The sequence below is a fragment of the Perca fluviatilis genome, chromosome 10 (assembly GCF_010015445.1).
Source record: "Perca fluviatilis chromosome 10, GENO_Pfluv_1.0, whole genome shotgun sequence".
NCBI lineage: Eukaryota > Metazoa > Chordata > Actinopteri > Perciformes > Percidae > Perca > Perca fluviatilis.
The window spans coordinates 16,466,813-16,481,762 of record NC_053121.1 but is presented as its reverse complement, the minus strand read 5'-3'; the positions used below and the strand labels follow the sequence as shown (position 1 = coordinate 16,481,762).

The following is a 14,950-nucleotide window of genomic DNA, read 5'->3' as shown; positions in this document are numbered from 1 at the left end:
AAAATATATATATAAATAACAAATAAAAATAAAATAAATATAGTCTTGCAGTATAAAGATATTTCTCAAAACACACATGCAGGCCTGTTTGAACGTCAACAGTAACGTTACCTGTAAACATAAACGTCACACAGACGATAACGTCACCGCTCATTTTACACACAGTTTAGCAACAAAACTAAACGCTGGGCGAAGATTACTATGTTTTTAATGTTGGTTTTGAGCGGTATGCATCCCCACTAACCTGGAAAGTGTTTTAAACAGTAACGTTAATACGTACATTTTTTCTTTTGTTGCAGGGGGGGCGTCAGAGGGACCGCAGCGTTCGCTAACTTTAGCTTCTTGTCTCAGCTGGGGTCTGATCAACAGTAAATTAATCAAAGTCAGTGTGCCCAACGCTATTTTCCGATAAACTGTAGCTGTCAAATTTCACGGGACCCGCGTGAGTGCGGTTTTCATGTTCCAGTTGTTCAGCCTCAGAGGGGAGAGAGAGAGCGGCTGACTGTTCGCCTGAGATCAGTAGAGCAGACGGCTCTGGAGAGCCGTAGTTACAACTTTATGACATTTCATAAACAGCTGATTGAGCGGCGGTGCGCTCATGTTGCGCGATGTTAATCATGCGGCGCCCGAGTGCATTTGACCGGCATAAAATCGGCATATGTCAGACTGACCGGCAGGTCGCTGGTCATGGCCGGTCATGTGAAAATCGGCCAATTCCGGTCACCGGCCGGTCAATTGGTGCATCTCTACTCTTAATATCAAAATACAAATACAACTATCTCTGTGACAATGCTTTTCATCATCTATTTTGGCACGTGTTTCAGCAACATTGACAGAGGCCGTACGTCCACACTTAAGACGTGCACACAGCAAGACAGACCAGAATATACACACACACACATACACACACACTCAAGATATGACTATATAGCTGTCTGAATAATGGCAGTCCCCGCGGGTTGACAGTGATTCTTGCGCATGGATCACGGTGTATGTCAATGAGCAGGGCCTCGCACGTTAAGTTGGCACAATGCCTCGCACCCCCCCTGCGACGGCTCTGCTCGTTGTATTAAAGACCTCCATGCCCTCCATGGTCTGAATGTTCTTTTGGTGACAAGTTACCTGTTTGTTTTCTTGCTTGTGAACCAGATGGTCTGTCTTTAAATAGAGTGCAGGGTCACCAAGGAGCGCAATGTAGCGGGGATACAATTCATTTTTGTTCTCTCTACATGAGGGAACAGTGTCTGACACTGTACATGTGTAGCACTGTCCTCTTAACACAATTACATCTTTACAACTGGAAAACGAAACACATCTTGTGACAAGGCACTGAATAAATCATGGCACACGTTCACAATGAGGCTCCAGAGAAACTGAATCTGAGTTTCCCAGTGAAACATTAAGTTCATACATTTATCTCTGCTACGTTGTTGTTGTTGTTGTTGGTTACAGCTGGAGAAGGCTTACTCTTCAGTCCCTCTGTGGCACACCTGGAGGTCTCCATGAGGAGCAAACGAGGGATGCAAAGAGAAAGGAGGATTGTCTTGTATTCCTTACGGAAGTTTTGGTTTAGTAGTCCATATATGACGGCGTTGAGGCAGCTGTTGAAGTACGCCATAAAGTAGCTTGTGACAAAGAGCCACTCAGGTATGTATGGCTCAACCTTTGTGGGATTTATAGCTACAGCCAGGCCTATGAGGTTCAGTGGAGCCCAGCACACTGCAAACAACACAAACACCATAAACATAGTAAGGAAGTTCCTCACATCACTAGGTTTGAGTTTGGTCCCTTGGTCTGGTTTAACCCGATGTTTGACTTGAATCACCAGCACCCATATCCTCATGTAGCAGTAGGACACCACCAGCAGCGGGATCAGAAAGTGAATAATCACCACTGAGATGGTGTAGTATGAGCTGACCGTCTGGGCGAAGGTGCAGGAGTAGATGCGAGGGTCGTACTGCAGAGAGCCGACAAAGAAGTTGGGCACAGTGGCGAGGGCGGTGAGCAGCCAGGTGAGGCCAAGGTAGCAGCAGGTGTTCCTCAGGCTGTACAGGCGGTCGTAGTGGAGGCTGTGGCAGATGTAGCAGTACCGGTTGATGGCGATGGCCGTGATGTTGAAGATGGAGCCGATGACGCTTAGGCCCATGATGAAGCCGCTGGCCTGGCAGTGCAGGTCGCCCATGGTCCAGTCATTGTTGAAGATGGCTATCAGGACCAGAGGGTAAGGGTACAACGCCACCACCAGGTCTGCTACGGATAAACTTACCACAAAGATGTTGCCTGGAGAAACAGAAAGAGGTTTAGATAACAGAACAAAACATGACCCAAACTAGCATTCCCTTTTCACTTTCGGCTCCGGGTTAAAATAAACTGGGTCACTGGAGGTACAACTGTGTTTTACCATCATAAAAGAGCAGCTTGATTGTGCCCGCTGTGGCTCATTTTGGCGAGGCTTTTACCATGTCCTCTCCCCTACAGCGATATGGATCCAGACACATGCTTTATTGTCACAGCTCTCTCAGTGTTGCAACACCATTTTTTCCTCACACGAACTGTTTTAAAAACTAACAACATTTCATTTATTTTATTTCTATAATAATAATAATTAGTGCTGTCAAACGATTAAAATATTTAATCATGATTAATCACATTAATGTCATAGTTAACTCACAATTAATCATTAATCAATCGCATATTTTTATCTATTCTAAATGTCTCTTGATTTCTTTTTGTCCCATTATTTTTTCTCATTTTAATGCTCTTATCAACATGGAAAAGTGGATTGGCTTGCTTTGTGCTTTGTCGCTTGGCTTTGACGAGGGGGCGGAGAATTCGCATCAGCTGTGTGCTTGGCCATCAAGTGGTATTTACAGACTGGACGTGCTGGGATGACAGCTCAGTTCACAACGACAAAACACACAGATCACTTTGGTCTTGTCAATGGAACCATTTGGCAACTTTCCATTCAGAATCTTATTGGCATCCATTTTGGCGTCTCGTGCTCGCCTTCCACTCAAAACGTAACGTTAGCCTACTAGTCTTTGGCCGGCTCACAAGCACAAACAAGTGTGTGTGGCGTGCCTGTTGTTTTGTTTCCGGTCTAGCTAGATCCAGTGTGGTGTTGTAGTTTTTCTAACGTTACTAGTTGCTGCAACAGCATGTGAAAAAAACTACAAAATTTGCTAGGCCAAAAACATTTACGCCGTTAAAATGGGTTTGCGTTAACGCCGTTAATAACGCGTTTAACTGACAGCACTAATAATAATTAATACATTTTTATGTATATAGCACTTTTCAAAGTGCTATATAAATATGGATGGCCATGGTTCTCTGTTGGTCGGTCAGTCCACCACTTTGGTCCAAACTGAAATGTCTCAACATTGGGTGGATTGCCATGCCATTTAGTACAGATAGTCATGGTACCTAGAGGATGAATCCCAGTGACTTTGGTGATCCTGTGACTTTTCCTTTAGTGCCACCATGAGGTTCACATTTATAGTTTTGAGTGAAAGATCTCTTGGATGGATTACTATGATGTACAGGTATTCATCTGCTACATTCCATCCTGAAGATTTATCTGCGTGAACCAACCTTGCACCAATCCTCCTTTCCCTGTGGCGCCTCTTTCTTATCTATCTACTCTCACATCATCGAAGTGAATGGTTTGTTAGAAAATGTATATATTCTTGTGTATCTCATTAAACCTTTAGAACATTGTGAATTGAACCCTGCTTCGTGTCACTTTCCCGAGCGCTAGTAACTGCTTTCAAAATTAACTCACAGAAGTCAAGCCAGTAGATGAAAGGATACGAATCACAAAAACAATTGTGATCCACTTGTTTCATGACAATGAATAAGTAATAATTGTGGCTTTGACTTTCTCATTTAATCTAGCATCATCATCAGGTCAACCTTTGAATTTGTCCAATATTTTGGTTTAATACCTGCAAAACTAAAGCCTCAGCTGTATTTTGTAATTATGGACATTTGCGACATTAGACATTAGCGAGGATGGTAAATATTAAACCTGCTACAGTATGTTAGCATTATATTCGTGAGCAAGATAGAGCTGCTAGCATGGCTGTTGACTCTCATGCTGTCTCAAATTGCATACCTCCGTATCTAAACTTGCTATTTTGAGTGCATAAGTGTGTTGACACTGATTATGTTAGTATATTTGTATATATAGTATATGTACAGTAAGTATGGTAAAATGTAGTGCACTATGAGTACCCGTATGCTGCACTCATAACAGTCAAAAAGTTGTGCATGCAACGCTAGACACTTCTCACCCGAGGAAGCTGTGTGTGCGGTTTGGGACAACCAGAGGTGGAAAGTAACAAAATAGATTTACTCACGTTACTGTATGAGTAGTTCTGTTGTGTATTTTGTATTTTTCAAGTAGTTTTTAAAATCGGTAATTTAAAATGTACTTGATTACGTTTTGAGTGAAGTTTTGTATTTCGCTACTGATAGGTTTGGTATTTGTGCATGCAGGTGTTCGAATGTATCTCATCTATTCTAAGGAGTTTCTATGGACGGGTCAGTTTTAAGGTGACATTGTCTCACAGAAAACCCTAGCTTAGAATGTGTGAATCTATTATGAGTTTGGGTACAACCTTCACACAGAGGAATTGGAGCCTGGAATGTGAGAATCTATTAGGAGCATCGGCCATAAAAGGTGCGGTTTGAAAGCAACTGTTCCACTAAAATAGATAGCTTGGACTGTGTGAGGACAAAAAGAGTTTAAAAAGGATCCATTTTGATGTTCATGTTAGTCAACCCTGGGCAGACACTTCTGTATGCTCACGGTTGTGTTTGTTCACTGTTTGAATAAAGCTGCATTTGATTTGAACTCATCGGACTGGTCGTCATCTTTGAAGTCTCCCAACATCATTTCTGACTTATCAACCAATAACAGCTACGTTACAAATCCCATCCGTTACTGAGTAAAAAAAAAAAAAGAAAACCGAAAGGAAGAAAAAGAATTGCGCCCGGAACCACTACAGTGAGGAATGATCAGCATCTAGGCTGCCTACCAGGCGCCAAGTCTCTCTGTAGGAGATTGAGAACGAGGTGGAGGTGGATCAGGCGAGCAGCGACGGTTCAGAGACTGTTTCAGCAGAAATGCTAGCTGAAACATCGAAATCTGCTGCCCAAAACGACGAAAATCCTTGGCCACATTTGAAAGATTTTTCATTTAAATTCAAGAGAGCCAATGGTATCATCATGCAATGCCAGATGTGCCTGCCAAAGGTGACTGAACTGGCAGCATTCAATAACTCCACATCTAATCTGCGGACGCATATTTTGGTAAGTATTTGTGCATTGGTACTTCAAACAAAGTTTTCATGACTAATAGCAAATTGCCAATTAGCACACATTTTTCGTGGCATTGCAAATTTTTGTATAGCATTAGCAACCCGTAGGACAACGTATGTAGGACACTGTCTAAATGAATTTACATACATCTACTGTCATGTGTGACATGTGTGATGTTGTTATTACATGTGTATACATTTGTATAGATGTTTATACATGTTTATTGTTTTTTCTTTAATTAAAAACAAAATAGTTTTGCATTTCTGACCCCTTGTCCTATTTTCACTACATGGGAGAGATCCCCCCCGCCCTGTATAACAGTTTTTCTTTATGTAGCTAAGTAAATTTTACTTAAAGTACATTTTAAATGAACTACTTATTACTTTTACTTGAGTAATTTTTCAGTTAGGTAATTTCACTTGTACTTGAGTAATATTTCATCAAAGTATTGGTACTTTTACTTGAGTACAATATTTTAGCAGGGCTCTCAAGTTTTGAACAGAGTTCAGAGTGAGAGGTATGATTTTAGTACTTTTTCCACCTCTGGAGACAACACTACCCTGTTGAAATTCACGCACTAGGCAAGTAAGTACATAGTGTACACAGTGTTCTACATGTTAGTGTACTAATGAAAGTATCCGACTTGATATAAACTATGAATTTGTTTCCCAACACACAACCCACAAATCTATTTAGTCCCAGAAACAAGAGATTCATTGTATGGTCAGGCTAATATATTTGGCAGGTCCATTCCCATAAAATGCTCAAATCAAGCGGTTTTGTTTTAAAGCTTCCTTGCCTCTGGGGAACACAGGCGAACAGTGAGTTTAAGCACAAAGAAACCATGGCATGGGTGATTTTAGTGTCCTATTACATCCAAACAAGTTCCTGTCCTCCTGAGGTCTTAGCTGTTGGTTATGTGACACTGGAGCTCCTCAGAAGACATGAATCAGAGAAAATGACGTTTAATATTGTTACAGTGCAGCTGTTCTTGGTGGGGGAGAATATAACAATATATCAAATTGTAATGTTGTGTCAGACAAGATGATAGATAATAAGAATATGCATTACAGTGGAGCCGCAATTCAATTGAATTGAGACGCATTAGCTTCCCATACGTTTTGAGTAGACGTGCAATAAAGGGTGGATTGTGTGTGCGAGCTACACAATTTACAGTAAAGATTTGTGATGAAGTGGAGATTTTGCTCAAATAAACCCAGTGCCACCATTATATACAGTTTACCCAGCTTTTAACAGATAAAACTCTTTATCATATAATTATGTAGCGAGTAGCATCAAGCTGATACAAATAAACCAGTCCAAAAACATGATTACATACTACTTGTCATGATCAACTTTTAGCCAGTTTACATCACGGGTTAGAATATAAACATGTATCCTTCCTGTAAATAATCAGTAAAGGATTATATGTAATGTGCCTCATTTTGACAACATTTTGTGTCAGACATTGGAGTGATTTCAGGGTTGATACAACATAAACTACCTTCTGAAGTTGAAATGTGAACGCGCAAGGCTCTTGCTCACAACAGCTGAATCAACAGGGTTGATTGGCAGATATGATGGGAGTGGATTTAAAACACATGTTGGCCATCAATCCTCTGCGTTCAAAGCTTATTACAATCCCAGCACCCCAGAGTCACCCCATGTCTAATTTTAATTTAATCGCCTGAACTTGATTCATCAAATGTGGCAATAAAGAAAATAACAAAGAACATACAACATTATAATCATGTCATTTTATTTCTATAGTTTCCTAACTTGGGGACATTTATGATTTAAATTTTGTCGAAGAAAATCAAATGTTGATCTCGTGTTTTTCCACAGAACTGGCATAGGTACTCAGAGAGAGTCTATTTCCAAGTTACTAAAACAGCACGAGCCATCTCTGCGACCCTACTGAGATAAAAATAAATGCATTTGTTCTTCATCCTCGAGTCAGCTCAGTGGGCAAATCTGTCAGATTGTATTTGTGACGCTCACAGTACTCGCTGTGTGCATTTGACATTGTGCAGAGGTTTGATTCCTCGCTGACAGCATGGGGCTCAGTGTTTTCATGTGCGCTGGCTGGAGAGGGCATGCTACAGCCTTTAGCTCTCTCTGGCTGAACCCTCTCTCCCCCTTATCATCAAGAGCATGAGGTAAGTGCTAAAACACAGCGGAGAGGATTGCTGTGAAGCGGCCAGATGACTCTTAGTTTTGTTGGCATTCATTATTAAAACATTGGACAAACGGTGTTTAATTAACCAACTTTGACACACTGATGCTCATCACGCCCAAACCCCCTCACTGGACTCAAAACGTTTTTTGTTTTTTTTGGTGTAACACGGCCGACCAACACAGATATTCTCACGCCTGGATACCAGAATAGAGTCGTGCCTGCTGACATCTTTGGGAGCTATTATTATCAACGGGTGTGAGTTGAATAGAGCTTAATGCTGATTGGTTACATGCCGTCAGAGACAGCTGACCTGCAGCCTTTATCTTCTCTGAAATTGCCTCTGTAATTAGAATCTGATCTTACAGTACACTCTCACACAACTGTCAGCCAAGTGAAACTCGGCATCAAGTCAACTGATCCTGCTTTAAAGTGTGTGCCTCCCGAGAGTGAAGGGACCACCCCGTGGATTCCCCCGGTGTGTCTCCTTCTCTTTGACTGTCACAAGACATGAATCAAAACTGTACAAGAGGCAACTATTCAGCTCTGCGTGACTGAAATAAGACATTTTTCACCAGAATCATGCAGCACCCACCAGGCTGCAGCATATTCAAAAATATATTGGACAGAAACTGCCTCCCACCCAGCATATAAACCTACACATGCATTAAAATAGACATGGTATGCAACGTATTTATGGCATATTGTTTTTTTCCAGCTGAATACTTCTGAATAGCAAAAAAATTAGTAATGCTGGAGCAAGAATAGGTACATAATAAAGATGTAAGTACAATAGATAAACAGTCCAAAAGACAAAACAAAAGCAGAGTCGATCTTCAATCGGAGGAGTTCCATGTCTGTGTACACATGTGAATCTCAAACATGATATACTACGCCTTGATTCACCCTAGCTATATTTAGAAAGACAGATGAATTCATAAAAATGTGTAGGAGGGTCGGCATCGTTCGGTTCCGGCTGTAAGTCAGTAACGTGAGGCTTATTACTACGAGTGTGTTTCAAAAATTAGATCACATTCGAGTTAGTCAGTCACGTTATCATAAATAAGCAACAATAACCTTTCGGCAAGGACATTAGCACTGATAAATTAGTTGTGACTACTTCATGAACTCGTGTTCAAGGGGCCAGAGAATTGTTTCGAAGAAGTTTAACATTAAACTGACGCAAGCTGCCTTTTGGTGATGCAGCCCGCTATGAGTCCGGCCAAAACACCATTGTCATCATCATCAAAGGCCATCTACCCATTAGATCCTTTATGTCTGAGAAAATAAGACTCACTGGCCCTGAGAGAAATCAGACCATCAGGACACAAAGCAGCGTCTGGTCCAACAAGGTTTCACTCGTTAGGCGCAATCCCTGAAATACGAGGATGATGGTGAATTAAATGCAAATTTTAAACAGAACAGCCGAGGAGAGATTGGATGTAATGTCAACATAACAGTGCATTTAGCTTTTCTTGGTGTGGTTTAGTCAAATAATTTTGTTGTCGGGAAAAGAAGGCATGTTTAATGTAGTGTGCTAAGTGATATTCCCCGTGGATCTGTGCTGTCATTTTAAATTGGCTTCTGGTTTGACTCACTAAGTCCACTGACTCAATTAACCCCCTCTGGACACTCGGGTTTTCAGGTTTTATTCATGACTGCAGAGTGACTGAGAGGATGCGGTGCATGATTTAACAAAATGCAATCTCCCATTCTTACACACCCCGCAACCCACAGCTCCTTAAATGGAGGTTCAAGCTGCACAAACACACACACACACACACACACACACACACACACACACACACACACACACACACACACACATACACACACACACACACACACACACACACACACACACACACACACACACACACACACACACACACACACACACAGTTAAGCTCATTCTTTTGTTATTTGCCTCCATCTGCTCCCCATCATCGTTTTCTTCCTCTACATCTCTCTCATGAGTGCATTTTAAGAGTGTATTTTTAGTTTGGTTAACCCCAGTGGGAAACTCTAGTGTTAACACCCCATTGGCAGTTGTATAGTGCCACGTTTTACCCTTTGAAGATTCACTGGATAGATTATATTACATTTGCACGCTTGAGAGAACCTGCAAACCTTTGACAATATGGAACATATGGTACCAGTTCTCTCCAAATACAAATATGATATGATATTATAGACAAATCCGAAGATATACCAGCATCTACCAAATGTGCGCACATGCATGTGTGTTTTTGGGGGTTGAGTGGTGGATAGCGGAGGGATATGTGGAGGCAAGTGGGCGAATTGAAGTGAAGCAGAGCGGAAAGGTGCTGCTGCAATGAGGAAGCTAACCAGCAGTCTGAATAGTGTGGGATGGAGAGAAGAGATGGGACGTTTTCAGCAGTCTGCCTGCCACACCAGATTCAACTAAATATGTCTTTACTCACTGTAAATTATACATCATACCTCAGTATATCACTCACGAGTCAGTTTGTGGGCCCAAAGGTGTTATTGTATGTTACTGCACCTATAACCCCTTCACAAAGCAGCCATCTATCACAGAAATTGATTTCGATGGCGGTCAGATCTTCCCTACAGCTGTTTGTCGTTCTCTAGCTGTGTCCATGCTTTCCTTAAGGGAAAACTCTGTACAATTAAACATTGATTCAAAGTGAGCCAAATCTATAAATAGCTTGTTAAGAACTGAGAGGAGATTGATGATAGGCGAACAGCGGTAACAATTTCAGTCGCCTAAGGACACACTTAAGATGTGCTGGAGTTTCAGGTTTCTACTCACTCACGCAAACCAAAAGGACACCACAACACTGGCAAGGACTCTCGTGTGACTTGGTCGGTCACTCCATCCAATTACAGAAGGATAATGGTCACATTAGGTCAGTAATCAGCACAGTGTCTATAGTCCACCAGCATGGAGAATACTTTTGTACTGGCCATTTACTCTTGCCCTCTTGTTTGAGACCAGTCGACTGTGGCATTTTTGCAATCCAGATAATGAAATTATTCTCCAGGCTCCTAAACTCCTTGCCAAACTGCTTTTGGCACAGGAACACATTGGATGTGTTATGTAATGTATTTGAAATTGTAATTAAAAGCCCATTATTCCAAACACTTGCTGACCTAATCCCGTTGCCTGATTCTCATGTACTCATTAGCACCATGTTGTGATCACTGAGTTTAGTCTTTTGCCTCAGCAGAAGGCTTTCCTGACTTTTTAAACTCTTTATTCTATTTTCGTTCTCTGGAAGAAACATCTTAGTGTTCTGCTCTAAGAAAAAAAAATCACGAGGTTTGATTGTATAATTAAAATGCGCTCTTTTTTAGAATTTCTGTGTCTTGAAAATAAAATATGCATTGTGTTTTTTTTTACGAATGCTTCTTGTGTCATAAACCCTGCAGGTCTTCAATACATGTTTATTGCTGAGACTGCCCTGTTACTGTTTCTTTGAAAATTTCCTTTGACACTACTTTAGATTATCTGTTTTAATTTAAGGAAATGGACAGCAACACACACAATCTGCATCGCAAAATATGACGGCCCTCCCCACCATACAGACATAAAGACTTAAAAGAAACAATTTACGGACTATTTTTCTAAATTAGTGCAAGGCAATGGAAATGACAGGAACATTGGCCATTTGAGACAACTACAGGCTACAAAGTAAAGGGTTCAATTAAATGATGATGGCATATTTGCCAAGAAAGAAACATGATAAATATCTTATTCATCTTCACAGTGCTTTCTGCTTCAAATGCACAACAAAATATGAGGTTGAGTTCAACATAAGAAAATTTGTACAAAAGGGCATTGAAGCTATAGAACAGCGTCTCTCACCTTGGCTGCCCATGGGACACTACAGGTCCTGATATATGTGATCCATCTGGGATGGAGAACCAAGGATAAAGCCATGGGGGTTATCACTTATGAAGAAACATGAAGGCAGTAAAGGCAAAGCTGAGGAAACTCCATCACACTGATACTGGAAGCTCACTTTAGATAGCAGCTGTAGATTGTCAAGCAAATAGGTCACAGCTACACGTTATATTACATAATTGTAGTTATGAATGAAGAGAGGAAAACAAGGCAACCCACAGACAGTGCTGTAGGTCATTGAGACAGAGATTTGTCCTTTTGGCTTTGAGCAGATGTGACTGATTAAAGAGTCACTTGTCAAACTGATTTTTTTTTCTGAAATAATAAAATTCTTTCACATTCATTTCGATAAAAAAAAAAAATATTTTTCGTGTGTCTGCTTGTCCCTAACTTGTCACATATTTATTTCCATCAGCATACAGTATATCCTACCTTGCGTCTATTCCAAAAATCGACACTTTATCGTCTCTTTATCGCTCACCTGCATTTCTGAGCTTTTTGTTCCTGTACACGGACAAGATGACGAGGACATTGCCCAGGATGTCTACCACGATGGTGAAGATCAGCACGCTGGCCAGCGCAGTGGACACTCCGGCGGAGGAAGCGCTCAGTCCTCGCTCGCTCTCATTCCGGGAGACACAACTCGACCCGTTCTCATCCTTCACCTCTAAATCCATCTCCCCTCAGGGTGCTGCGGCCATGGTGGGAATGCTCCAATGTTCAGCTGAAAATATATTCAGACCAAAAATTCAAAAGGACTTTACTGGAGGGAGTCTTGAACTTTTTGACACTCCTGCTCCATCTGTGGAGCACTGGAAGGAAGACGCGAACCATGACATGATAATATAATATTAATAGATTGTATGCATGCATGCATGGAAATCTAAGAAGTTAATTTCAACGGTGATAAATTATGCCAGGAGCTCGTGTTTCACTGCCGTCACCAAGGCTCTCCCTGCGCGCTGCTCCTTTCTAGGGCTCGTCCAGAAGGCATGTGAGCGCTCTCCTGTGCGTAATGGAAATTCTCAGGGTGCGAGGCTCGTATGGCAACGTTGAGTCTCGTGATGGCTTTTTATCATATTAATATAAAGATTATATTTGTGTGTCAATTATTTCTGCATCCAGGCTTGAAGCGCTTGATAAAAAAAAAAAAATCTGCCAGTCAGCTAAGAACGTGAGCTGTTTCCAAACTATAAATAGTGTGCAATCTGTGCTTCCTGACCCTCTTCTCTGTACCAGTCGCATTCAATAACAACAACACTGAATGCGTATTTGTGGACCTTAGTGCCAAGGATATTGTAGCCTAACAGCAACCTTTTACAACTTGCAGATTTCTTAACCTTCTAACACTGCTCCGATCAAAAATGACCGATTTACACATTCCCTGTACCATAAATATGGCATTATTAATCAGAATGCCTCAAGACCTTATGCTATCCTTCATAATTTTCATCCAGGAGATGAAAGGTATCTCCATACACACACGCCTACAACTTTCCTGTGCTTGTGTGCCCATTCTACACATGCGCGCGCGCACACACACACACACACACACACACACACAAACTCACACAGTTCATGTTATCAGTTCATGTTATCATGTTGCCACTTGTGCATGTGACCACCAAGGCTCACACACACACACATGCATACACTCTCACACAGAAACACCCACACGTACACCCACTCACATACACACACGCACACACACACACACATACAGACACACACACACACACACATATACACACATGTATACCCACTCACACACACACACACACACACACACACACACACACACACACACACACACACACACACACACACACACACACACACACACACACAGTTCATATTGTCAGTTCATGTTGTCATGTTGCCACTCATGCATGTGAACCACCGAGGTTCACACACACATGCATGCACGCACACACAGAAACACACAACAACACATATGTTGTAGATGTTAATGTTCTAATAAGGTTCTTTTTACAATAAATGTTCTATTAAAAATACTTTTTGATACATTTTTATTTGTATTTATGTTAAAATAACAGCAGTTAAAACTGTCCGGTCAAATTTGACTGCGAACAGTAAATTAAGGGGGATAGCAACGAACAGTGATTACTGTAAAGGTTACTGTAATGCTGCTTCATTATTCTAACATTTGCATGGAAATGGCGCCTTCATGTGTCCAAAAGAGGCTCTTGCAAACAGTGAAAACCACAAAAACAACTGGCTTACAAATGATAATTTCTTATTATAAACTGTGCATCGTTGGTGGTAAATAAAGCTCTACATTTTGTGCGCTTCTGAAAAAAATAAACCAAAGTGGGCAACTTTCTGTAACATACATAACATATGTACCAACAAAGTTATTAGAAATATTCTATAAAATGACTATTATCCTAATTCCAGTAAGAAGAAAATATATGTTGAAAGAATTTGGTGATGGAGAGGTTAAGAAAATAAGGAAAAGTTATATCTCATTTTCTCTTCTTCCTAAGGTAAAAGAGGTCAACTTTAAAATATTAAATTAAATCTACCCAACAAGCGAATTCTTAAGACTGAAATTCAATTTTGATACAAATAACTGTGTTTTTTGTGAAAAGGAAATTAAGAATCTAGAACATGTATTTTTTTCTGTGTGAGTCAGTGCAATCTTTCTGGAGAGATCTGCAGAGCTGGTTACAGACCAGGGAAATTGAGATACCAGCTCTGGGAGTGAAAAATATATACAGTTTGGTGCTTTTGTTGAAGAAGGTAGATTTTGTTCTCAACAATTTGGTGCTTTTAGGAAAACATTTCATAAATATATGTAGATATTTTACAGTTTTTTTCAATTGCTAAACGACAGTGGGCACAACTGGAGTCACATGTGCAAAACTCTAACTACAGTCTGCACAGCAGCAGTTCATGTGGACCAAACTCTAGTTCATTTTTCATTGCTTGAACACAGTTTTCAAAACTCTACACACTTATCCCATGACTTTAACCACAACGTGCACAACACTGTAGATCTACAGCACTTTGTTCAAATGCTAACACACTGCTGTCAAAACTGTAAACCACACATTCAAAACAGAATAGATTTCAGTCTGGTGCCTATCAAACACTGCTGATTGCAATTTTACCTGAAAGCCTAAGCAGGTGTCTTGTTTTAGACTAGTTAGTGAACATATATGGTATTTATACAGAGAAAGCTCAGAAAGTCTTTTTTTGTATACAAACACCAAATAAGAATGAAACAATTCTACACTGTACTGTTTGAGAGAAACGGGTAAAAGAGCAAAGATACCAATATGTCCAGGTAAGATGTCTGAGGTTATGTACGCAGCTATAAAAAAAAGTGAAAAACACTATATCTTTACAATAGTAAAACTGTGTTCTTACTGTTTGTCAGAAAGTAATGGAGGTGAAAGCAATAGAAACACCACATTACAGTAATTTGTATTTAGAGATAATGCATACATCCAATGTGATGAACTTGCCACATGATGCTGGAGAGAGGCAGAATTAGTCACACTATTCGTTGGTACTGTTATGTACCTTTAGTTTTTTCC

At 40.6% G+C, this 14,950-nt stretch overlaps 1 protein-coding gene across 2 annotated transcripts; it reads right to left on the bottom strand.

Moving 5' to 3' along the window:
* Positions 1-570: 570 nt before the first annotated feature.
* Positions 571-12,830, bottom strand: mtnr1c (melatonin receptor 1C). 2 transcript variants are annotated; one of them, XM_039814008.1, is made up of 3 exons: positions 11,869-11,999; positions 11,349-11,394; positions 571-2,280 (listed from the first exon to the last, which is right to left on the bottom strand). In XM_039814008.1, the coding sequence occupies exons 2-3, from the start codon at positions 11,359-11,361 to the stop codon at positions 1,406-1,408; spliced, it is 888 nt and encodes a 295-aa protein (XP_039669942.1). In that variant the 5' UTR covers positions 11,362-11,394; positions 11,869-11,999; the 3' UTR covers positions 571-1,405. The 2 variants fall into 2 exon arrangements, with proteins under 2 accessions (XP_039669942.1, XP_039669941.1); XM_039814007.1 differs by lacking the exon at positions 11,349-11,394 and having other exon boundaries at positions 11,869-12,830.
* Positions 12,831-14,950: the final 2,120 nt, after the last annotated feature.

What these genes read in the sequence shown, in the direction of transcription:
- mtnr1c (XM_039814007.1), bottom strand. Translation starts at nt 12,064, where the DNA reads ATGGATTTAGAGGTGAAGGATGAGAACGGGTCGAGTTGTGTCTCCCGG. An exon ending in CAAAAAGCTCAGAAATGCAG is followed by an intron (nt 2,281 to 11,868) that starts GTGAGCGATAAA and finishes CTGTTTCTCCAG; the next exon opens with GCAACATCTTTGTGGTAAGT.